Below are 25,474 nucleotides of genomic sequence, written 5' to 3' on the forward strand. Positions count from 1 at the left end.
ATAATCATATCATAAAATTAGCCTTTTTTTTTTTTCTTTTGACATACAGGTCTGTGAATTTAACAACCATACAGATTTCTGTGGCTACCATCACATCAGGATATATACAGTTTCATCACCATAGAAAACTCCCTAATGCTATCACTTTCTAATCCCCTCCCCCCCAAAGACCCTGACCACTTCATACTCGTTCTTCATCACTATAGCATCACTTTGCATTGTAATTGCTTATAAACATCTGTCCGTTCTCACTTGTCAGCTTCTCAGAGTAAGGACCTTATCTTATTTATCTTGCTTCCTCCTGGGCTTACTTAGCACAGTACCAGGTACATAGCAGGTGCTCATTAAATATTTGAAGAATAAATGGTCTATATGCTCACATAGTAAATTCTTTCATAATTCTTAGGAGGGAATGAGAAGTAGAAAACTAAAGGAAACCAACAATAACTTGTTCTTTTTAAGAAAATCTTGGGTCTTTTTTTTATAGTAATAATGATTTTATGATTTGAAGAAATTTTAAAGAGTCCTGTCTGGTAATTGCCACTTGAGAGAATATGTTGAGTCACACAAAATGAGTAATCTCCTATAAAAAGAGTTCAGCAAATGTTTAATTATACTAAAAATATAACTGCTGGTTAAGTTTGAACATGGAAATTAAAAGGAAGAAGTTTAGCATGGTTCTTTGCCTACTACCTATTTTTAAATATATTCCAGAACTCTAAAATTCTCCCCTGGAGTATCTAATATATTTCCCAGGCATTCTTAGCTGTATAAGGATTCTCTACACTATATTTAGAGAAACTCAATATTCACACTGTTACTTTTGAATGAGATTTTGGTTTCCATATGTTCTTCTAAACCCGTGTCATCCTTATCTGAAATTTATTTTAATAAATCCATTACTATTGCAATTGATATTTGGTTCTCATAGTTAGTGCCTCCCCTAGAGCATATTCAGTTCTTTTCAGCTTCATCTTTACTTTTTTTACCCTTCAGTGTTTATTGATGTTTCTTTTTTCATTAATCACAATGCTGAAATGCATCTCTCTATATCCTTTTTATCCTCTTAACTTCATCCACCAAGACATTATCTTTTACAAACTGAGCCCTTTGTCAACTCCATGTCACATTTCTTTAAGCAAATAAATTTTCTCCACATGTTTAGCATATACTCCTGAGTCCTGTAGCCTATTTCCTCTTTTAAAACAGAAATGGGGAAACAGCTGTTTCTCCATTCCTATAAAGTATGTTCTGTTTTATAGATCATGCTGGACAGCTCTATTTTGATGTCTGCAATATTACTTGGTCCTTGACATTGTGAATTTCCGGGACCTGAGTTTCCCTCTCACATTAAAGAAAAAAAGATTAATTATGCTAGATGTTTCAGTGTGTTAAACAGGCCATGAGGTCTTCTCTGTGGTTTGTTTTTGTAGCTACTGAAGGGCTCACATGCTTTCTGCCTTGTAGCACAGCAAATTTTTTACTGTTAAGATTGATATTATATGGTCATCTCATTCTGTGTTTCAGAAGATATTGATTAACTGTATTTGCCAGATTCTATGCTCCTTGCAGGGTTTGCAAGGATGGAAGGACACCCTGCTCTTAAATAGCCCACTGTCTAGTAGAGAGGACAGGTGCAATAGAATGAGTGGTCTAATTACATGATACGTGAGCTATCACAACTACCTAGAGGAGTAGTTGGCAAACTATGGCCCATTCACTGATTGCCTATTTTGTATATAAAGTTTTCCTGTAATATAACCAGGCCCACTCATGTACACATTTTCACTGGATAGTTTCAAGGTTCAATGTGTAGAGATCATATGGCCCACAAGCCTGGAGTATCAACTACTTGATCCTCTAAAGAAAAATTTGCTAACTTCTGGCTTAGAAGAAGGAACATTGAGAAAGTATATGGTCACCAGAGAACCAAACCATAGTGTGCCAGAAAACAAAGGAGGAGTGCCAAAAAGTTGATGGTCAACAACATTGTCAAATGTCCCAGAGCAATCAAGTAAGGTGATGGTTATGATTACTATTTCCTGAGGATTTACTTGTGTTCCGAATTGTGTGCTAAGCAATTTACATGCATCATGTCAGGACTCCATGTAACAACACTATAAGGTAGGCACTGGTACTATCCCCATTTTATAGATGAAGAAATTAAGGCACAGAAAGAACAAGTAAGTTTTCAAAAGCCGCACAGCTTGTAAGTGCAGAGAAAGCATTTTAATCCAGATAACCTGATTCTAGAGAGCCGGTAATTGTAAGCTCTGTGCCGTATTGATTTGACATTTAGGGAATCATTTGCTGTCCTTTGCAAGAATAATTTCAGTAGCATGAGGAAGGTGGAAGAGAGCTTCAAATAAGTGATAATGATGTTTACCATGGACTATGCAATGTTCTGTTTTTACACTAACTCATTTTATCCTCTCAACCGCCTCAGTATATATGTAAGAAAATCACAGCACAGAAAGGTGAACTTACTTGTCCAAAGCCAAAGAGCCATTGAGTGACAGGTGAAATTCTGTAGCAAAACAGCTTAACCTCCATATCTACATCCTTACTAACCTTCATCTATTCCTGGCCCATCTCAGCTTTTTAGAGATTTTGGCCTGAATTTGGAGCTCCCTTTCTTGCTATTCCCTGTATTCTAATGTGACAGCCATTTAGGAACATAAAGAAGAATGTTCAATATATTTTAAAAATAATATGGTGCGGTACCTATAGAAGAGTCAGAGGCAGATCAATGGAACTAGACCCTAGCGTATGTATGCTTTATGTTTTGATTAAATGAAAAGTACCATAACAAGTCAGTGAGGAAGGAAGCATCATACAGGATGATGTTAGAGAATATTGAGTTTCTCTAAATATAGTGTAGAGAATGCTTATACAGCTAAGAATATTGATTAAATATTTGGAAAAATAATAAAGTTAGAGCTTCACTTTATACCATTCAACAAAATCTACTCCATAGTATTTAAGTTAAATGTTTAAAGAAACTTAGCCCATTTAACAATTATTTGAGAATTGAAACATTAATGTGAACATTGATTGCTGTATTATAATGTCATTATCCAAACTACTTTGCTCATTTGAATTCATGCATCTATTTGTTTTTATAGTTTTCTCTTCTCTTCCTCCACATTAGGATATGCACTGTCACTTTTCATTTTCCTCAGATGTCTGTCTTTCTAAACTTGTGCCCCTCTTGAATTTTACTGCCTTTAATATCAGGAGTTTCTGCTATGCCCAGACCAGCTTTTCTTAGTGATTAGAGCATCCGCCCTCATTCTGAAAGGTCAGGAGTTTTATTCAGGCATCTCGGTTGCAGACTTGATCCCTAGCTCATTCGCAGCACATACAGGAGACAATCGATCGATACTTTTTTCTCACATCAATGTTTTTCTCTTTGTGTGTCTCTCTCCTTCTCTTCTACTCTCTCAAAAAATCAATGGAAAAATATCCTCAGATGAGGGTTAAAAAATAAATATGCTTACCTTTTTACAATGTAATTTCTTTTCTAGAAATATGTTCTAGTCAGAAATACACAAAATGTTACAGTTATCTATTACAATATATTTGCAAAGGCAAAATTTTGTCTAAGCAATGATTAAAGAACAAATAAATGTAATGCAGGCAAACAGCATGTTGTTATATAGCCATTGAAAATGTTTTTCAAGACTACTGAAGATGGGAAAATGCTCATAATAGAATGTGAAATGTATTTGGAATTATATTTGGTATGTAATTCCAGATATATAATGTTGTGTGGACATATGTGTATGTGTATGTGTATGTGCATGTGTATACACACTGAAACAGAAAAAAGGTAAAGTAAATGTGTCAGTGTTATAATAGATCTTTTGTTATAGTGGGACCATCTTTGTATAGTAACTAGAGGCCCGGTGCATGAATTTTGTGTGCAGGCACAGTCTCTAGGCCTGACGTGCAATCAGGGCCATCTTCCCCAGCTGCTGGTAGCTGGCTCCATCCCCCTCCACCACCCACCGGCCATCAGGCAATCAGAGCCTGCCAGCTGGGGGGAGAAACCAAGAGGTCAGCCGTTCCCGCCCCCTCACCTGCCCCGCCCCCCACCTCCACCCACCCCCAGATCCCCATTCGTCATCGGGCAATTAGAACCTCCAACTGAGCGGAGGGGCTGAAAAGTTGGAGGTTCCTGCCTGCTCACCGGCCCTGCCCCCATCACGGGTTGCCCTCTGTGTGTGGGGCCACTAGCGGGGCGGGGGCCGTGGCCTGGTGCTGCCCGTATCCCCCACCATCCACCCCGGGTTCTCCATTTGCCATTGGGTGATGGGAGCCTGCCTGGCAGGGAAAAGAACCAAAAAGTGGTCAGTGCACCTCATAGTGACTGGTCGAGCTGTTCTGGTTCTTCCACTTTTAGGGTCAATTTGCATATTACCTCTTTATTATATAGGATACCAAATTTTTATTTCTTTTAACTTGTCTTTATTTTCTATAGTCTCTACAATTAGTATTGCCTTTATATCAGAGAAAAGTATTTTTAAAAAATTAACAATAACTGCATCAAATGGGTAGTATAGTTTTGACAATTTATGTCTAATTTTAGTCTCTCTTATCTATTTATCTCATTAGATTGTACGTCTCAGCTTCATCTCATATCATCATGGAGAACATCACTCCAAACATAAATCCCTCTCAGTGTATTTCCCATGTAGTGGGTAATTCATTGATAGGTTAATACCTCTAAGCCTAGTTTACCAGTAGGAAACTTTAAGGATGGAGTAATAGAGTGTCTTGTCCTAAGCTACACAAAACAGTGTTTAAGATCTGGCTTTTTCCATTGAGAAGCTGCGTAAGAAAAGTAAGCATTCTGAAGCAGAGCATGTGAACAATACACCCACTTTTACCAATACACACTATGTACATTAAGGGCATACTGAGAGTAATCTGATAGGTAGTTGGAGTCTCTGTGAAGACTATGGGGCAGTCTTAATAGAAACAGTGTGCTTTTCCATTGTAACATTTCTCTTCCTTGGGATCCCACTTTATAGCAAGGTGAATGTGTAGCAGACCTCACTGCAGCCTCATAGGCCATTTCCTTATGAAATTTCTATTCAGAGGACATGATGTAACTCACTATATAACAGGCCATGTTCACCTTTTTTATTTACTTTTTATTTTACCTATGCCTCTGTACTCCAGCATTCCACCTCACTCTGGAAATTTTGACTTCTCCAGGATAAAGCATTTTTAATAGAAATTGGCCTGAACCAGGAGAGAATCATAAATCACAGCAGTATGACTTCAGTTCACAAATGGGAAAACTGTGTACAACGTCAGCGATTTGCCTAAGATCACCAAAGTTGGAACTAGAATCTAGGCCTTCTAAGACCGCCTCCATCACTCCTCTACACTGGCACTTCCCAAAACATGCACACAGAATACTGTTCTGGGAATGCTAACAGTTGTGCTGCACAGAGCAGAGGTCAGGGGTCAGATAAGTCTGAGGATGACCTCATTTCCATTCCCACACTTGGATAGTAATGCATATTAATATATTTAAAAATCCTTGCAATAAGACAGATACTAAACAGATGGGATGTGGGAACGACAGGTATAAACCAGGACTAGCCTAGGCAAACAGAATATGTTTTTTCCACAGCTAAAATACAGGATGAAGGTGGGTTGTGGGGGAGAGTTACTAACACATAACTGGGCAAATTGAGTATGTTTATTTTTTGTTTGTTTTAGAGGGAAATGCTCAGCACATTCTGGGCCTTCTGTCCCAATTAAATGAGTGTTATTCTATATAATAGAAGCCTAATATGCAAATGGACTGAACAGTGGCATGACCAATCTCAATGACATGCACCGACCACCAGGGGGCAGACACTCAATGCAGGAGCTGCCCCCTGGTGGTCAGTGTGCTTCCACAGGGGGAGCACCACTCAGCCAGAAGCCAGGCTCATGACTGGCAAGCACAGCAGTGGTGGCAGGAGCCTCTCCCATCTCCATGGCAGTGCTAAGGATGTCACAGGGGAGGGGGCCTAAGCCGTCAATCAGACATCCCCCCAAGGGCTCCCGGACTGTGAGAGGGTGCAGACCAGGCTGAGTGACTCTCCCCACCCCTCCAAGTGCATGAATTTTGTGCACTAGGCCTCTATGTTCAAATATAAGAACATACATTATTATGTTAAACTGGGCTCTACCCACAGTAGCCATGAATTCCAATACTCTGCTTAGAGACCAGAACCATGGGAGAGCTAACTAGTTTGTTTTTAAGTAAGAGGGGCAGCATTGCATAGTGATTAAGAGTAGACTCTGAATCAATACTGCCTAGATCCAAATCCAGGCGCTCTCTCTCTCATTTACCTTGGGCAAGTGCCTCAGTCTCCACCTCTGTAAAACATTATCATAACAGTACCCATCTCATAAGATTGCCATGGGAATTAAATAAGTGATTGTATTCAGAGCATGTTTCTTAAAGGTCAGCTTCCTGTGGCTCTGGGTGCTTTGTTACCATGTAGGCTGGTGGTTCCTGAGGATACTTGCTATGTGCATTTTTAGAAATTAGTAAATGCAGTACTACTAACCCAGAGGAGTCAGAATTTTGAAAAACAACCCTCAAGATTTAATTCTGCTGGCATGTAACTGATAGCACAAATCTTGTAGCATTTAAGCTCCCTGTAGAAAGGAGGTGAGAGATTTTTCATCAGGCATGTGTTTTTGAGATTATCTTATTGATCTTAGTATTTTACCTACTTTCAGAGTTTTGGGAACCATAAAGCAACTCCAGTTCAGAGTTTTGCCATCTTATTTCAGAAATTCTCTAACTCTCAAGTTTTCTGTGGGAACTGGCAAGATATATTGTAAGCAAAGTCTGGGTTTGTTGCTAGGAACATCATCAGCTGTGAAAATAACATGATTGGAAGGTAGACCAGGCTGCAGCAATTGCCACTGGAAATGGCAAAATTAAAGGTGAAAAGGGATTCCCCCACTCCCCCATTCCAATTAAGAATGACAACAAAACTTCTGATAGAACCAATTCATAAGAACTTATATTCAGAAGCACTCGTTTTGTCAAATCTTGTGGAGAAAGGAAGAAGACATCTTAAGAAGCCTGAGAGATGAAAGAGGTGGATAGTGCTGCTTCTTGCTGGATATGGGGAAAAGGAAAAACAAAACCTGAGAGGTACGTGCCAAGCTAATTTAAGCCTAATGAACCTCCACAAGCCTGCGGAAGACTTTGAGTGGTGCAGTGTCCCCACACCTGGACCTAGGACTGCATGGCCAGAAAAGGCTGTGACACTGACGACTGAACCTACCCCCAGCTTCTCTGAACAGCCGCTCAAAACAACCAAAGCCCTGCATCAGGCACCACAGACTTGGCCTTGGGTTTCCTGCTCCTGCCACTATCACTGAACTTATTTGCACACCTGATCCTGGTCTTCTTCTATCCATATTTTCCTTTCTCAGTGAAAATTGTGATACTTGTTGGATTATAGCCCGAAGACAGCCTTGTTTCTACTTTCAGGTCTTTACAAAGGAGGTGAAACTTCACCTGAATTTTGGAAGGGGGAGATTTTGATAGAAAAACAGACATGACAAAAATAAAGGGAGAGGTGGCGTTCTGAATAGAGTAAATGAGAGATACATTTACAGACAGTATGATTCTTTTCTGGTGTGGATTAATTGATTATAAGCCCTTTGATCATGGCATAGCTGTACTAATTATTTTGAAAAGTGTACAGAAACAGTAAAGGAGGGAGCATGACCACAGTTAGTATAAGTGGGATCAGAATTGAGAGCTCCTTTCTGATTGGCTATGCTTCTCACTGCTCACCCCTCCCCTCCACTTCTCTCCCTCTTCTCCCCTCCACTGCCCTGTGTTGTTTTGCTGGCTTGGCCTTAGGACCTTCACCAAGTTCACTCTTCACAGGATCTTGTTCTTTGGATGTGGGAACTGTGTTCTTTCTCAGTGATGCTGGTGGGAGTCCCTTAATAAGCTGAGAACATGTTTCTTAAAGAGCAGTTCCCAGCCCTGCCTCTCCCAGCCAAATAAAACATTCTGACTCCTAAGGATGAGTAATTTTAGCAAAACACTTAGACTGTTGAAGTACAGCTGTGTCTCTGGCATTAGTTTTCAGTGTATATAGTTAGATTTCTCAGAGGACAGCTGACTACCTCTAGAAATAAAGAACACCCCATACCCCAATAAGTGAAATTGAACTAAATTAAATGAGAAGGATTTTTAAAAACTGGGTCACAACCTAATGAAAAGCAATTTGACCAATAGAAGGTTGTAACAGTTCTCAATGTGCATGTACCTAATATACCTAGGAGATAAAAACTGGTAGAGTTAAAACATGGACAGATTCCAAATAAGAGTGGGAGATATTAATAAACATTTAAATTATTCATAGATAAAACAGAAATATTCATAAAAATATATCAGATTTGAAAAACATGCATTAGTTTATAATCATATATATATATACATATATATATGTATATAGCTCTACATCTAATGGTTAGAAACTATACATTCTATTCAAAAAGAACTTTCATCATTTTTTAAAATTGACTATATACTAGGTCATAGGCTGGCAAACAGAAACAGACTCATAGATATAGAGAAAAAACTAATGGTTGACAGATGTGAGGGAGTTTGGGTAAAATGGTGGCTCCAGTTCATGGGCACAACCACCAGGACTGAGTGGCACAGGTCTAGTGAAACTTCCTCAAATGCCAGCAACTCTAGAGAAACCCTGGTGCTGGCCCTGACTGGATGGCTTGAGTCTCCATGCTTTTCTTTCAGTATTCTCTTAATGGAAATCACAGAACTAGCATCCTTCTTTCAGAAGATCACTTTTCTCTTTTGGAACCAAAAAATATCAGACTAAAAAAACTAATATATTCAACCCAAAGTGATATGATATGAGGTCATTTTATATATTAAAAGGTTTCAAATGAAATAATTTTTTGTAACAAGAAATCACTCATAGTTAGAGCATTTGATTAATAAATTATTTCTCTTGGGTTTTTGTTGTGTAAGAGTCACATCCCTTTTAAAGTATCTATTTTCAGATAGATTGCTTAAATGCAGATTGTGTACACTTCCATTTTCAGGCTCTGGGCAATGGAGGAATACAAATTCAGACATTTTTTTAAAATAGCATAGCTTGTTTTTTTAAAAATTTATGGTTTTGATCCTGATGGTTATTTATTTGTTTCATCTTTTTTATCTTAAAGTGATTTTAAAGCTAATAAAAGGATAGAAGACTTAAGGAAGGGGTTAAATGTTTTACATATATTCCATAATAGAAATGTAAATAAAGCAATTGAAAGGAGCACTTTTTACTTATAATCAACCCTGGGTCAAGTACCTGAGGCACTCAAGGATACCCTCAAACTACTTACAGTTGAGATGGAGAGAAAGCCTAGCAATTATGCAATATGTGCGCACACTATGAGGAAGGTTAAAATTTTATGCTGATTTATAAGGTATAGTAAGTGTACAAGTCCTAGCAAAGGCTTACTTGAAGGATTTCAGATGAAGAGGGTTGTAGGATGTTAAAAGAAAGAGGACACTATGAATAGAAACGAGTGTAAGAAATCTCACAGGACTAAAGGTGGCCTTTTCTGGGGAAGGGTATTCCCCAAGTAGGGTTGCCAGATTTAGCAAGTAAAAATATAAAGCACCATGTTAAATTTGAATTTTAAATAAATAGTTAATAATTTAGATATTCCCCATGCAATATTTGGGACTTAAACCTATACTAAAAAATATACAGCATTTATATGAACTTCAAATTTAACAGAGCCTCCTGTGTACCCTAGCCCTCAGACTTTTTTTTTTTTTTTAACACCATTGTGGCCTCCCTGTGTTGACCGCCATTCTGAACCCACCTGCCCTCCTGGCACTGAATCGGAACTGCAGTGGCAGGGATGCCTCCACAGCAGGATGGTGCTCCAGTTTGGTCCACAGCCAGCCTTGAAGCTTTTCCAGCATAATGATTTTGGGCTTCCTGAAAAAAGAGTGAATTTCCTTTAAAGACTTTTTTTTATTAAACTTTTTATTTTGAAATCAGTGTAGATTCATATACAGCTGTTAAAAACAATGCAGAGAGACCAACCGAAGGACTTGTATGCATGCATATAAGCATAACCAATGGAGGAAAAACTATGGGGAGGGAGGGCATGTTTGGGAAGGGGGAAGGGAGGGACTGGCAAGGTATGTACATATATAATATCTTAATTAAAAAATAATAAAAATAAAATGTTTTCTATTAAAAAAAAAAGTCAGATTGTATGAAATTGAGTAAATATTAACTAGAAGAGATGATAAAACCAAGAACACTACCCAAAATGTGACCCAGTGAGACAAAATAAGAAGAAAAATATGAAAAAGAGATTAAAATATATAGAAGGTATATGGAAAGGCTTAATAGATTATCAGAGTTCCAGAGAGAAACAATGGAAAGAAAAGAAACAGTATTCAATTATTTAATAACAGAGCATTTTTCAGAACTATGGAAATATACTTACATAGTATAAGTATAATTTATAATAGAAGTTGTAATTTTTGTATACATTTTGCTATAATCTAATAAAGTGAAATGTGATTTTTCCTTACAACTCAAAAAAAATATATAAAGAAATCACATGTCCCCTTTCCTAGATTCCCTCAGTGCTAACAACTCGCAAAACTATAGATCAAAATCAAAACAAGGATATTGACATGACACAGTCAGGATACAGAACATTTCCATTTCAACAAGAATTCTTCTTGTTGCTCTCTCGTAGCAACACCCCTTTCCTTCCAACCCCATCCAGTCAACTTCTTATAAACTCTATTCTGTTCTCTATTTCTATAATTTTGTCATTTTAGTAATCCTATGTAATAAAAGGGTAATATGCAAATTAACCATCACTCCGTCATAAAGATGGTGGCACCCATAGCCACAAGATGGTAGCATCCAGTCCTCTTAGCCCTGAAAGAGTCCCCCAGTCCTGGGGGGAGGGAGGGCAGGGAGCGGCAGCTGAGAACAAGCAGTGGGAATGGCCTGACAAAATATTGTACTTGCTGTGGCAACGGGGCAAACATTCCGTGCCCAGGTGCGGATGGGCCTCTGGGCCACAGAGAGCCTCTGAGCAGCAGACAGAGCAGACAGGCTCCATAGAGAGCTACTGGTGCACAGATTCATGCGCAGGCTACTAGTGTTATATGAATGAAATCTCAAAATATGTAACCTTTTGGGATGGGCTTTTTTCACTCAGCATAATTCTCTGAAGATTAATTTCTGCACCTATCAATAGTTCATTTCATTTTATTGCTAATTAGTATTCCATGGTATGGATATACCACAGTTTGCTTAACCATTCATTCACTGAAGGTCATCTTGGTTATTTCCAATTTGGGGGCTATTATAAATAATAAATAAAGCTGCTGTAAACATTTAAATACAGTTTGTTGTATAAACATGTTTTTTATTTTTCTGGGATAAATGTCCAGGAGTACAATTGCTGTATTATCTAGTAGTTACAGGTTTAGTTCTTATAAGAAACTGCTAAACTATTTTCATTTGTGGAATGGAAGTGTCTGTACCATTTTACATTCCCAGTGCAATATGAGTTATCAGTCTCTGCACCCTCACTCACCACCATTTGGTATTGGTGCTATTTTTTTAAATGTTAGCTATTACAGAAATATCTGTTCATGTCTTTTGATATTTCCTAATTTAATTGTCTGGGTTTTTAGTGTTGAATTTTGAGAATTTTTTAATGCTGTCTAGATACTAGTCTGTCCTTTTTTAGATATGTGGTTTGTAACTACAATATTTTTCTCACTCTGAATCTTGTTATTTCAAGGGTCCTTGCAAAGCAAAAGTTTTCAATTTGGATAAAGTCCAACATTAATTATTTATTTTATTGATTATATTCTTGGTGTCAAAATTAAGGACTCTGCCTAACTTTAAACTCTAAAGATTTTTTTTCTAAACTATAAAGATTTTATACAATTTTCCCTGTTTGTTGAAAGGACCTTTCCTTTATTAAATTGCTTTTGTATATTTGTCAAAAATCAGTAGGGCATATTTGTATGGGTTTATTTCTGGGTCTATATTTCTATAGCTATGTAAGTGGAAATTGTGTAAACTAATTTCTCTCACTTGATTATTCTTTTCAAAATTATTTTTACTATTCTAGTTCCTTTGCCATTCTACATAAATCTATAATTTTAAAAAAGCATAAAATGCTAATTAGACGGGACAGCCGAATGACCTTCGGACGTCCTTCTAGATGACCTTCCAGACAAAGCCAGGGTGGTGAGGGCCAAGGCAAACCGCTGTGGCTTCAAGGGCCGAGCCCCTTGGACAAATTTCATGTATCAAGCCTCTAGTTTTATAATAATTGTATACATCTAGAGAAAATCTTGCTGGGATTTTGCTAGAAATTGTGTTAAACCTGTATATCATTTTAAGGAGAACTTGTATCTTTACTATGATTCATTGTCCAACTTATTAACATGGTATATCTTTCCATTTATTTAGGTCTTCTTTGGTTTATTTGGTTTATTTCTGTTTTTTGTGGTCTTCAGCATGCAATCAAAAATAGTTACATGTTTTATTAAATTTACACCTAAGTATTTTGGGAGTTTTTCAGCAATTGTAAATGGCACTGTGTTTTTTTTTTAAATAAACCTTTATTGATTTCAGGGAGGAAGGAAGAGGGAGAGAGAGATAAGGATATCAATGATGAGAGAGAATCATTGATTGGCTGCTTTCTGCACCATTGGGGATTGAGCCTGCAACCTGGGCATATGATATGCCCTGACTGGGAATCAAACTGACCTCCTGGTTCATAGGTCAGCACTCTGCTACTGAGCCACCTAGGCCAGCTGGCACTATATTTTTATTTTATTTATTTTTTGTTCACATGCTCATTTCTAATATATAGAAATAAAATTGGGTTTTTGCATGTTTATCTTTTATTCTGCAACTTTGCTGATCCTCTTATTAGTTTTAGCAGAGGATTTTTTGTTGCTGTTGTTTTAAAAGATTCCTTGAGATTTCCTATGAAAACAGTATGTCATCTGCAAATAGGAATAGCTTGATTTCTTCTTTCTGATTATATGCCTTTTATTTCACTTTCTTGTCTTATTGCACTGGTTAAAAGTTCCCACACTATGTGGAATAATATTGGTCAGAGTAGCTATCTTGTTCTCACACAGGGAAAAGCATTTGATCTTGCATTATAAAGTATGTTTGTTGTAGGGTTTTTTACATGCTACTTATCAATTTCAATTTTCTTAAATTTGTTTTACTTCCTACAATATGATCTATACTGGTATATGTTCCATAACATTTGAAAAGAATATGTATTCCACTCTTGAATGGAGTGGTCTATAAAATGTTTATCAGATCCTGTTGGTTACTGTTGTCACTCAGTTATTCTATATATGCTTGCTGATTTTCTTTCTAGTGATTCTCTCAATTTCTGAGAGGACTGTTGAAGTTTGCCACTTAATCATAAGTTTGTTTATTTCTTCTTTCATTTCTATCAGGTTTGTTTGTTGTTGTTTTGCTTCTCATATTTTGTAGCTCTGTTGTTTGATGCATATGCATTTAAGATTGCTGTGTCATCTCAGCAAATTCACCCTTTGTCATTATATAATGTCCTCTTTTTCTGGTAATTTTATTTGTTTTGAAGTCTGCTTTTTTTAAATCCACTTTACCGGATACTAATATATCTATTCCTGCTTTCTTTTGATCAATATTTGTATGTTATATTTTTTTTTCTTCATTTTGCTTTCAACTTGCCTATATTGTTGTATTTGAGGTAAGTTTTTTGTAACCAGTACATAGTTAGTTCATCTCTTTTTATCCACTGTTTCAATCTCTGCCTTTAAATTGGTGTGGTTAGACCATTTACATTATTATAATTATGGATATGTTAGGGTTTAAATCTACCATATTATTTTGTTTGGGGTTTTTTTCTGTTTGTTTGCTGTGTTTTGTTTCTCTATTTTCTCTTTCCTAATGTCCAGTGGGTTACTTGAACATATTTATAATTCTATTTTATTTTATCTTTCTGTTTTTGAGTGTATCTTTCTAAAGCTTTCTTAGTGATTGCTAAAACTATTAGTGAGGATGTGATCTTGTTACCATTGGGCAGCATGAGAAGTCCTGACTTTATAGGACTCTGATATTATCCTAATGGGGAGTGAGAGGTGCATTCCATTACTGCCAGGAGGAGGAGGAAGTCCAGGCTTACCATGTGGTCTCCATTAATACTACAGCAGTGATGGTGGTGATGAGAGGAGGGAACATGGGTTTGTTACCACTTCTGGGATGCACATCCCTTCAGGCGCCCACTCCCACTCGATAGGCAATGGAGGAGGAGTTAGGGAGTCTCATTACAGCTTTGCAAGGATGAAAATCTACTATCCCCTCTCAGCGCTTGCTGGTGGGGACGAGGCCAGTTTTATGTGGTGTTGGCTGGAGTCAAGTGATTATTGTCTAAAAGTTTTCAGTCTTACTAGGCTGCCGCTTTCCTGGTTACTTTGTTGAATAGAAAAGATATTTATTGGGGCCTTTTTTATCTGGTCCAAAATTGGCATTTTCAAGTTGATGCTCCTTAAAATCCAAGTCTGAGATAATGAGGCAAAAAGAAAATCTAAGGAGCTCACCTTTATGTTATCAATATTTATTGGGCCCCAGAATCCCTCGCCAGTGTGCCTTCTTCCCTCTACCTTTCAGATACTTCTTATGTTTGTTTTATATATAAGGCTCAGGATTTTAAGCTGTACTTAGCAGGAGGAATCAGGAAAAATATGATTATTAATACTTTCTGCCCAAAGGGAAAAATTCTATAAATACTTTTAATACCAATTTAATCACTCATTGAAAATTCCCTGTTAATTCTCTACCCATCCACTGCTCACTCACATCCATTTGCAGCTTTTTCACATTTTGTGTCCCTCAAACCTGATTGATTATCATGTGTTAATTTTTTTTGAAAATTTTATTTTGTTTTTAATTTTGGGGGTAGAATTATTTTTCGTGCTATACAGTTGAAAGTATGTGTATAAATCAGGGTTCTCCAGAAAAACAGAAACATAAGGGATAGATATCTATATATCTATACATGTATATAGCTGGATATAGATATAAAATAAGGATTTTGGCTCATGCAATTATGGAGGCTGACAAGTCTCAGTATCTGCAAGATGAATTGGCAAGCTTGAGACCTGGAGAGCCTATGGTTTAGTTCCAGTCTGGAGTCTGACATGCTCCAGATCCAGGAAGAGCCCATGTTCAGTTCAAGTCCAAAGGCAGAAAATATCCTCTTACTCAGAGGAGGGCTAGTCTGTTCAGTCCTTCATCTGGTTGGATATCTGAGACCAACCACATTAGGGAGGGCAATCTGTTTTATTCAGTATGCCCATTCAAATGTTACTTCATTGAGAAACACCCTCACAGAAATACCCAGAATAATGTTTGACCAAATATGTAGGCACCTTGTAGCTCAGTCAAGTTGACACAAAATTAATCATTATGGCATGCAAACTTTAAATGCTTGAGACTTCCAGATGGGTTAATTTGGACCTAAATCTAAATTCTGACCAAGGTTTTCTCACAAATTCATATTTTGAGCTGACTGAGATATATATAGAGAAACTCAAAGGGAATCAGTAAAACCTTTCAAAGTTTCCAAATGTCTCTTTAAAGTAACTGCAATAATCGGGAAGGCTGTATGGCATTGAGGAAGGTAGGAAACTTAGGGTTGCTGTACTTCTTTAAGAGAACTTTATAAACAGGAAAAACATTAAAACTTTTATTTTTTCTGATTCTTAGAATAAGACTTTATCTTTTCCATTATTGAAGTATTTTAAAAACTCAAAATAAGAATTTCCCATAACCTATTATATAATTCCTTCTAAGTAGCAGTAGCTTTTTTTTAATCTAAACAAGGAGTGTACTATCTGTAAAATCAGTGTATGTGTTCCTTAGTTAAACATCCTGTAATGTTAGACATCTGGGTAATCTTCAGTGTTGCAGCTTTATATAAATAAGACTGCCAACTTGGTGCTGAAATTTCCAGCTTCATTTTGGGTCATTCCCTTAACTGCATCTTCCTAGAGGTGGAATTGCTAAGTCAGGGGATAGACCCTTCTAGAAAGGTTACATACTGAAATCGTAGCAGTCATAGCAATTGGGGCGTGGGTGAGAGGCTTTTCTGATTTTTAAATTTTATATTTTCTAGAAGCATCAGATGGTGAAGGAGGGGGAGACGTAGAAATGAAGCAGCAGGAGGCAGCTCCAGTTCCTGTCCCGTCAAAGAAAACCAAACAGGTGACAGTCACTGTGGGAAAGTCACAGCTGTTGGATTCTGCAGTCATCCTCTTCCACCCTGTACCGTATTCCCTGTGCCCTACGAGCAGCTGTGGCCAGATTTTAGGGAAGTTTTTACCTTCTCTGCTTTGAAAGACCCATGCTGCATTAATTATCAACAAACAAGGCCTATTTTCCCCCTAATATTTTTGACATATAAATATATTTTACAATAATGGTATCTTAGATTTCTGTATTATATTTTCACCAAATATCCAGTCTTATTGTTTTAGGTACAGTTCCCAACACGTGATTGCAGCACCATGCTATGTTGCCAGCAGGCTCCAGAGCCATATGTTACCCAGCATTATGGTCCATTGTATGAATTCTTATCGCAGTGTTTGCTGCCTTCAGAGTAGACATTTGATAAATTCAGTGGGCATTTGATAAACTTTGTTTCTAATGCCTATGACCTTTTGTTTCTTTTTAATCTTCACATTGCCAACTCACATCCATTTGCAGCTTTTTCACATTATGTGTCCCTCAAACCTGATTGATTACCATGTGTGTGTTGTTGTTGTTTTTGAAATTGTAGCCTTTGTTAAAAAAAAAAAAAAAAAAGTCTATTTTGTCTGGTATAAGTATTGCTATCTTAGCTCTGTTTGTTTCTATTTTCATGAAATATCTTTTTCCTGGGCCAGGGGTTCTGGTGTGAGGCTGGGACCCCTGGCTCTCTGTGGGACCTCTGCAGCCGAGATATTTTTAACCACCTCACATAGGTGTGGGACCAGCCTGTTGGCATCTCCGCCTCTCCTGCCAGTCTCAGTTGCTTCCTCTTTATATCCTCAGTCCTATAGGACTTCAGTTCAGCTAGATTTCAAGGGGTTCTGAATTATGGTTGCTCTGTAGTTGGGTTGCAATTTTAATGTGATTGTGGGAGGATTTTATGCCTCCATTTTGACTAGAAACTCCTTATGTCTGATTTTTAAAGGATTAGCTAGTGTCAATCCAAATTTATCATCTTTGTAATAATGGTTTGTAGTCTTATTGTAAGTGGCCCTAAACTCTTTCCAGTGGAGGGTGACTCTACTCAAATTTTGTGAACAGTTTGTGGAGCAGATTGGCATTTCTACCTATGAGCTGTGACACCTTAAACAAGTTAAACTCTCTGAGCATCAGTTACCTTATTGGAAAAATTATGGTAGCAATTGTGTTCTCCTCACAAAATTGCAATGGGTACTAAAAGACCAATACTTGTAAAGCACTTTCTTTCTTTTTTTTCTTTTTTTTTCTGACAACATGTTAGAAATTCCTTTATTATTACTTATTAAGCACCAGCTTAATACTGCAGAAAATTTCAAATCACCCTTTGACAGTTCCTTCTCCCCACCCTACTCCATCCCCAAATTCTTGATAATGAACCTTTCATGTAAAGACATGTTCTCTTCTCTCTTCTGTATAAAACTTTATGAAATAAAGGCAAAGAACTGTGTACGTTTTGCTGTAAAGTGCTGCCCACGGTTGTGGAAACAGGGTCTGCCCAGCTCTCTTTACTGTCCAGGTCCTGAAAGACTCTTGTTCATGAACTGTCTCTTCACAAAGCAAGTCCACCACTTGCTGGGCTTATCATTCTGAGGATCAAAAACTTTCTCGCAAAGTCTCAGTCCAGTCTCTTGCCTTAGCTGCTGCAAATAGGCCCTCATCACTTCGTCTTCCTGTTTGTTTGCAGGTTTGGCATAAATTGCGTTAAGGGGAAAACCAGGCTCTCTGGGAATGGGAAAGTTAGTGATTCCCAGTGTATACATCTCTTTCTCACCTTGGCTTTTGGAATTGCACTTTTGGGGTTTCTTTAGACACTCAGAAATGTAGAGAGTGATATATATCAAGGTTCTATCAGCTTCATTCTTAATTTCATAGTTTTTGAAGAAGACATTGGCCTTGAAGTAATAGAGGGCTTCATCCACAATATCTGTGTCTTTTGTCTCTCTCGGGGTGGGTCCTTTGAACTGACTTCTGATGGGCAGCAGCGCCATGTTGCCAATGAGCTTGGTGTCGGGGTCCATGAGAGAAGAGTGGTGAGCCAGCATCTTGACGTCTCCCGGGTTTCAACTCAATTAGGAGAATCGGGTTAGAGAGAGCTTGTAAAGCACTTTCAATAATGGTTGACAAAAAGAGTAAACACTGAAGTGTTAATAATTATAGTGAAAAATATACTTCAGATCTCTTTTATTTGTTCATTATTTTTTGTCTGTGCAAAGAGGAAAGCAGAGAGATATTTCTTATATATATTTTTATTGATTTTTAGTTTACTTTTTTAAAGTTCTTTGTTGATTATGGTATCACATAATTGTCCTCATCCCCCCATTCACATCCCAAACCCCTTCCCATGTATTTCTCTCCCCCCACCACCCCCCACCCCCGTTGTCCATGACCACTGGTTAGGCTTATATGCACGCACACAAGTCCTTTGGTTAATCTCTTCCCCTTGCCCCCACCCTTCCCTACCTTCCCTCTGAGGTTTAATAGTCTGATCGCTGCTTCTCTGTCTCCTGGTCTGTTTCTGTTCATCAATTTATGTTGTTCATTATTTCCCTAGATGCGTTAGATACAAGGAATTCCCTTATAAGAACCAAAGTTGAGACAAGCCAATGGTTATGCTGAGAGGCAAATGAACCAGCCTATAGGGAGTTCCTTTCTGGGCCAAGAGTTCTTTTTGAGTCCCAATTTCAATGCCAAACAATTCCTTATGTGTACATGTCAGCCATGGTATTTCAGATCTGGTTGGTTGACAAATGGTGTTGATGCAGGTCCGACAGCCTCTGGTTTAGTCCTAGGCATTCTCCAGCGACTCACAGCTGCTATTTGCTAGTATGGCAAGGCATTGTCAGCGTCTTCCATCTCTGGACTGTTTCTCTTCTGTCTTCATGGCGGGGCACTCCTGTCAATTCCAACTCCTGTTGCAGGAATCCACATGGTCTTGGAGTTGTTTTCTGGAAATATACATTTTTATTAGCTTTCTCCTCAGCGATCAAATATTTTGCTCAAAGGCCCTATATCGGTTCTAATTTTAACCATCCTTTCAAAGACGTACAGTTAACCACCTTAGCTTTCAATTTATTTCACCAAGGTGTGGTTTGATTTTACCTTAACTTATTTCATTGACCATACCAGAGTTATGCCTTCTTTGACCTACCTGCAGAACTCGGTTCTTAATAATTTCTTCATACCCGATTGGCTTCCTTTTCCCTTACTTTCTGCCTTACTCACACAATCCTCATAGCTGCCCTTTGAAGTACAGGGTATCCCATTTCACAAATTACCTGAGGTTCAAAGTGATGGGTTCATGGCCACTTGGGTGGGTGCGAACAAGTGCTAGAGATCTATTGTATTTCCACTTCTCTTTTCATCTGTGTTTCCTCTTTCAAGTTGGAAACACTGGATTTACCATGTCTTTATGTGCTTTGTTGATCACGTGCCATTGCTGTTTTTTGCTAAGAAAAGAAAAAAAAAAATTACAATTTTTATGGCCCATTTTATTCATCTCCCTCCTGCTTTAGTTTCTTTTACTATCAAATTGCTTTACAGAGTTCAAGTACTAGGTAGACAAATGCCCTAAGCCCTTCCTCCAAGCCTTTCATTTCCCTGTCAGAGAATTTACATGGGACTCTCTTGGGTTCCTCTTCCTCTTAAGTGTTATCTGTCTAGCTCCCTGGTCTCCCCGACCAAGCTACACACCTGGAGGACAGAGTTTATATCCACACACCTGGTATAGAATTGTGCCCCTAATTGGCACTCATTATTTGTGAAATGAAGGATTGGGTGACTATAGCAGTATTCCAGTTTTTCTTACCACTCTTTCATTCTCAACCCTCTGGATCCCAGCGTGTGAGTCATCAGCTCCCTGACCCTGCTGCCTGTTGAGTCTTTTTGACCCTGGATATCCAGTATCCCTCCTCTAGCCCCTCCTTGAAAGGTTTCTCCATCTGAACAATCAGAACTGGACTCTGCCTCCACCCCACCTGACTGCCCTCTGGATCCTCTGTGGGCTCCCTATCCTTTCTCTAGCTGCTCTCCTCCCTCTGGACCCATCATCACACCAAGGATGACCTTTTTGTCAGGCAGACTGTCCTTTCTTAAGTCTTCCTCTGGTTGTTTATACACAAAGAGCTTGAGTCTTCAACTAGTTAATAAGCTTCTTGGGGGCCAGGGTTCTTTTGTGTTCACTACAGTACCTAACACAGTGCTAGGCAATTGACTCATTTGGTAGATATGATTGGATATTTATTCTCTAATACTAATTACATTTTTTTCTGAATAAAAAAATTTATTTTTATGCTTTATATAAATTTTTAATTTTTAAAATTAGCTTAGTCACCTCACTGTTTTTTATGGTTTTTGTTTTTGTTTTTGTTTTAAATATATTTTTTATTTATTTCAGAGAGGAAGGGAGAAGAAGAGAGAGATAGAAACACTAATGATGAGAGAGAATCATTGATCAGCTGCCTCCTGCACTCCTCCTACTGGCAATTGAGCCTGCAACCCAGTGATGTGCCCTGAACAGGAATCAAAGGTCCAGAGCTCAACCACTCCTGGTTCATAGGTCCACAGCTCAACCACTGAGCCACACCTGGCCAGGCTGTTCTTTATGTTTTTAGGATTTTTTGTGCTTACATAAGGAACTGGCTGGCATTATGCTGTTAGCTATAATATATACTTAGGCTTTAGTTTCACCAGGTGAGAGTGTCTGTCAAGTTAGGTAGTGTTTCCTCCTGCACCACAGCTAGCCTCACTTCTATTACTGAATCCATGCCTCTCATCTGTCCAGTATTTCGAGCCCCAGATTTATAATTTTGTAGAACTTTTTTACCCATGTAACTACATCATCTCTAGAAACTATTTCACATCTAATCATCTTTGGCCTCCTAAATAATGTAATTATAAAGATTTGCCAACAGTTCTTTTTTTTCTCCAGATATTGCTTCCAAAATAAATGATGAATTCCCCTACTCCTAGAGATTGCATCACCCTCTTCCCTCCTCAACCTCAGTGATTTCAGAGCCAGCCCTGGTGACTTTGTAATTATGGTTCCCTTAAGGAATATAATCTCTTCGGAGGGATTTCGTGACTTTTCATTGATGCCTCCATGATGTCAGTAGCCTTTCAGTGGCTCCATGATCCATCCTCTCCCCATCAGAGGCCAAATTGGAGTTCTTTTTCTTAAGCCAGCCTTTTATTTATCTCCTTGCTTCATAAAGGAATCTTCAGCAAGAGTACTTATCCCTTCCTGCCTTACTCATCTTTACTGTTGTATTTTCTTACTGTTTCATTAGTTCAGCATTGGTCATTTCATATCTCTCGCATTCTTTATCTTTGAGATTTCTCTTGATGATTTTAAGTGAAAAGACTATGTCCCCACCACTCTCTTATTTACCTTCTACCTTTCCATGGTAGTGTCTCAATTCTCTTTATATTCATTTAGTGTGGTATAACAAATTGACCCAAAGTTAGTAGCTTAAAACATAAAAATTCTTTTTTTTCTTTATTGATTAAGGTATTACATATGTGCCCTTACCCCCCATTACCCTTCCCACACCCCCGCTTCATGCCCTCCACCCCCCTAGTGTCTGTGTTCATTAATTATGCTTACTTGCATGCATACAAGTCCTTTAGACTTTCCTCCCTTCCCCCCAACCTCTCAACCCTCCCTCTGAGGTTTGATGATCTGATCAATGCTTCTCTGTCTCTGGATCCATAAAAATTCTTTACCTCATAGTTGCTATTCTCTCACAGGCATGACTTAGTTCTGTCCCTCTGGTTCTACACATATCAAATGCCAGTCAAGTTGTGGGCAAGGGTTTAGGGGCTTAACCCCCTTGTTGGAAGGCCTAAATCCCTCACCATGTGAGCCTCCCACTGGGTTGCCTCGCAGCATTGTCATGGGCACAACCACAGATCATTTCCAGATAAACTCTTTCCTGCCTTGGTGCCCTGCCGAGGCAATTGAGGAGCAATACCCCTTAAGCTTCCTAGAGACAGGTTTGAGAAAATCTGTGAGACAAACTTTCAAATTCTTTATAGAGCTCTTGTGTGACTAAATCGTACTCTGGGGTCTACAGTCTTAACAAATGGATTTGCAGGCGTACCCTGGACTACTTTCATAGTCCCTCTTTCCACCACGCTCCCTCCTTTTCATTTTACTCTTAAGTCACAAGAAATCAGGTGACACCTTCAACAATATATAGATCTTCTTTACTATTTAACCCATGGCAGTTGATACATGTTCTACTTTTCATGCAACTGCAGATAACAGTATTGCTAACCTTTCTACTACTACATAACAAAGATTCTCTCTCCCTCTGTTTTCAGGAAGACTTTCCTCACTTTCTATAAATCCTCACCCTCAGTGTCCTCAAAGTTCAAAACTTTATGAATAGTGTGTTGAGACACACTATCTGTCCATCAATCATCTTATTTTTTGCACATTTCAAAGTAATTTGAAAAATCAGTACACTCCCCCAGACACTTCATCATGCATATCATTAACAAAAGTCCAATATTTAAAGATTCTTTTTGTCTTTTCGAGATAAAGTTAGCATACAATAAAATGCACAAATGTCAAATTTACCATTCAATAAATGGTAAACTTGTCAAATCCATAAAATTCCTTTATACAGACCACAACAGGATAAAGGTTAGCATGGCTCCATTCCCTTTCACGTCACCTCCCAGCTGATCACTGTTCCACACTCTGTGACCCAGGGACTATTCTGACATTCTCCCCTCAATTAGTTTTGCCTATTCTAGAATTTTCCGAACATGAACGGACAGTATATGTTCTTTGTTCAAGGCCTCTTTTATTCAGCACAATGTTATTTTGATTCATCATGTTGATGTATAGTGGCTCTCTTCATTTGTATTGCTGTGTGTATTATTTTGGCAGGGCTGCCATAAAAAAATACTAATCTGGGTGGCTTCTTTTTAATTGAACTTACTGGGTGACATTGGTTAATAAAATTATATAGTATGGATTTTCCTCAAAAAGTTAAATATGGATCTGCCATTTGACTCAGTGATCCCACTTCTAGGAATATATCCTAAGAAACCCGAAGTACCAATCAGAAAGAATGTATACACCACTATGTTGATAGAAGCACAATTTACAATAGCTAAGATCTGGAAACAGCCCAAGTGTCCATCAGTAGATGAGTAAATAAAAATAAACTGTAGTACATTTATACCATGGAGTACTATGCAGCAGTTAAAAAGACTCTCTTATCCTTTGAGCCATCATGGAGGGACCTAAAGGATATTATGCTAAATGAAATAAGTCATTCAGAGAAAGACAAGTATCACATGATTGCACTCATATGTGGAATCTAAGTAACAAAATAAACTAATGAACAAAGTGGATCCAGAGACTCAAAGCTTGGAACAAAGTATGGAATCTCAGAGGAAGGCAGGGGAGAGTGGGAGGTAGTCAACCAAAGACCTTGTATGCATATATTCATAACACATAGACACAATCAATAGGGTGCTGAAGGGGTTGGAGGACAGGGGCAGGCTGGAAGGAGTCAATTGGGGGGAAAAGGAGACATATGTAATAATTTTAACAATAGAGAATATTTTTAAAAAAAGAAAACAAAAATAAATAAAAGTTAACCCCCCTAAAAAAATTATATAAGTTCAGGTATACAGTTCTATAATCATCTGTATATTGTACTGTGTTCACCACTCCACATCAAGTCTCCTTCCATCACCATTTATCCTGCCTTTTCCTCTTCTACCTCACCCTCACTCTACTTTCCCTCTGGCTACCACCATACTGTTGTCTATTTCTATGAGGTAGTTTTTATTGTTGATGCTTAATCCCTTTACCTTTTCACCCAGTCCCTCAACCCTTCTCCTCTTTGACAGCTGTCATTCTGTTCTCTGTGTCTATGAGACTGTTTCTCTTTGGATGGTTTATTTTGTTCATTAGACTCCACATATATGTAAAATCTTATGGTATTTGTCTTTCTCCCACTGGCTTATTTCACTTAGCACAATATCCATGAAGTAGCAAAAGGTAAAAATTTTCTTCCTTTTTACTAGTGAATAGTATTCCATTGTGTAAATGTAGAATAGCTGTTTTATCCACTCATCTAATGGGCACTTGGGCTGTTAACAAATCTTGGCTATTATAAACAACACTGCATTAAACATAGTGGGGTGTATATATTCTTCTAATTGCTGTTTTGGGTTTCTTCTGATACATTCCCAGAAGTGGAATCACTATATCATAATGCAGTTCCATTTTTAATTTTTGAGAAAACTCCATAGTGTTTCCCACAATGGCTGCACCCAGTCTGCATTCCCACCAACAGGGCACAGGAGTTCCCTTTCCTCTGCATCCTTGCCAGCACTTGTTGTTAGTTGATTTATTGATGATAACCATTCTGAAGGTGAAAGGTGATTCATCATTGTGGTTTTAATCTGCATTTCTCTGATAATTAGGGATACTGAGCATCTTTTCATATGTCTATTCTCCATTTGTATGTCCTCTTTGGATAAGTCAGACTGGGTGGCTTAAACAACAGAGATTTTGTTTCTCATAGTTCTGGAGGCTAGAAGTCCAAGATCAAGGTGTTGGCAGGTTTGGTTTCTCCTTGCCTTGTTGTGTCCTTACATGGTCTTGCTTCTTGCTGTGATCTCACGTGGTCTTTCCTCTGTGAGCACATCCCTGGTTTCTCTTCCTCCTCATACAAAGACACTAACTTATTGGATTAGGACCTCGTGCTTATGACCTCATCTAATTACCTCTTAAAAGGCTATCTACAAATATAGTCATATAGGGGTGTTAGACTTTAACTTATTGGATTAGGACCTCATGCTTATGACCTCATTTAATTACCTCGTAAAAGGCTATCTACAAATACAGTCATATAGGGGTGTTAGGAATTGGGGGTGGGGCACAATTCAGTCTGCCTCACAAATTTTCTGACTAATATTCAATTATATGAATACTAGAGGCCCATTGCATGAAATTCCTGCACAGGTAGGGTTCCTAGCTGCTGCTGGCTGCCAACTGGGGCCTCCCTTCTTCCAACTGCTGGCCAGTCCTCCCCTCACACCCACCTTGGCCTGGTGCCACCTGCTCACCTGCTCCACCATCCCGC

General features: G+C 38.3%; 2 protein-coding genes across 4 annotated transcripts in view; one reads left to right on the plus strand and one right to left on the minus strand.

Moving 5' to 3' along the window:
- The window catches only part of CMSS1 (cms1 ribosomal small subunit homolog), a 361,662-nt gene that overhangs the window by 310,461 nt on the left and 25,727 nt on the right, over positions 1–25,474 (plus strand). For 2 of the 3 annotated variants that reach the window (XM_036447685.2, XM_045584029.1), the window contains one exon: positions 16,252–16,340. The exons of the other annotated variant lie outside the window; for it this stretch is intronic. In XM_036447685.2, the coding sequence (XP_036303578.1) occupies positions 16,252–16,340 (89 nt within the window). The remainder of the gene's footprint in view (positions 1–16,251; positions 16,341–25,474) is intronic. 3 annotated transcript variants of the gene reach the window in all.
- On the minus strand, positions 17,714–18,454 carry LOC118724439 (actin-related protein 2/3 complex subunit 3-like). Its single transcript, XM_036447690.2, has one exon. The coding sequence runs from the start codon at positions 18,404–18,406 to the stop codon at positions 17,870–17,872; it is 537 nt and encodes a 178-aa protein (XP_036303583.1). The 5' UTR covers positions 18,407–18,454; the 3' UTR covers positions 17,714–17,869.

The sequence above is a fragment of the Pipistrellus kuhlii genome, unplaced genomic scaffold (assembly GCF_014108245.1).
Source record: "Pipistrellus kuhlii isolate mPipKuh1 unplaced genomic scaffold, mPipKuh1.p scaffold_m20_p_2, whole genome shotgun sequence".
NCBI classification, from domain to species: domain Eukaryota; kingdom Metazoa; phylum Chordata; class Mammalia; order Chiroptera; family Vespertilionidae; genus Pipistrellus; species Pipistrellus kuhlii.

Bases quoted from the DNA above. Each gene is read 5' to 3' on its own strand.
- LOC118724439 (XM_036447690.2), bottom strand. From the start codon at position 18,406: ATGCTGGCTCACCACTCTTCTCTCATGGACCCCGACACCAAGCTCATT.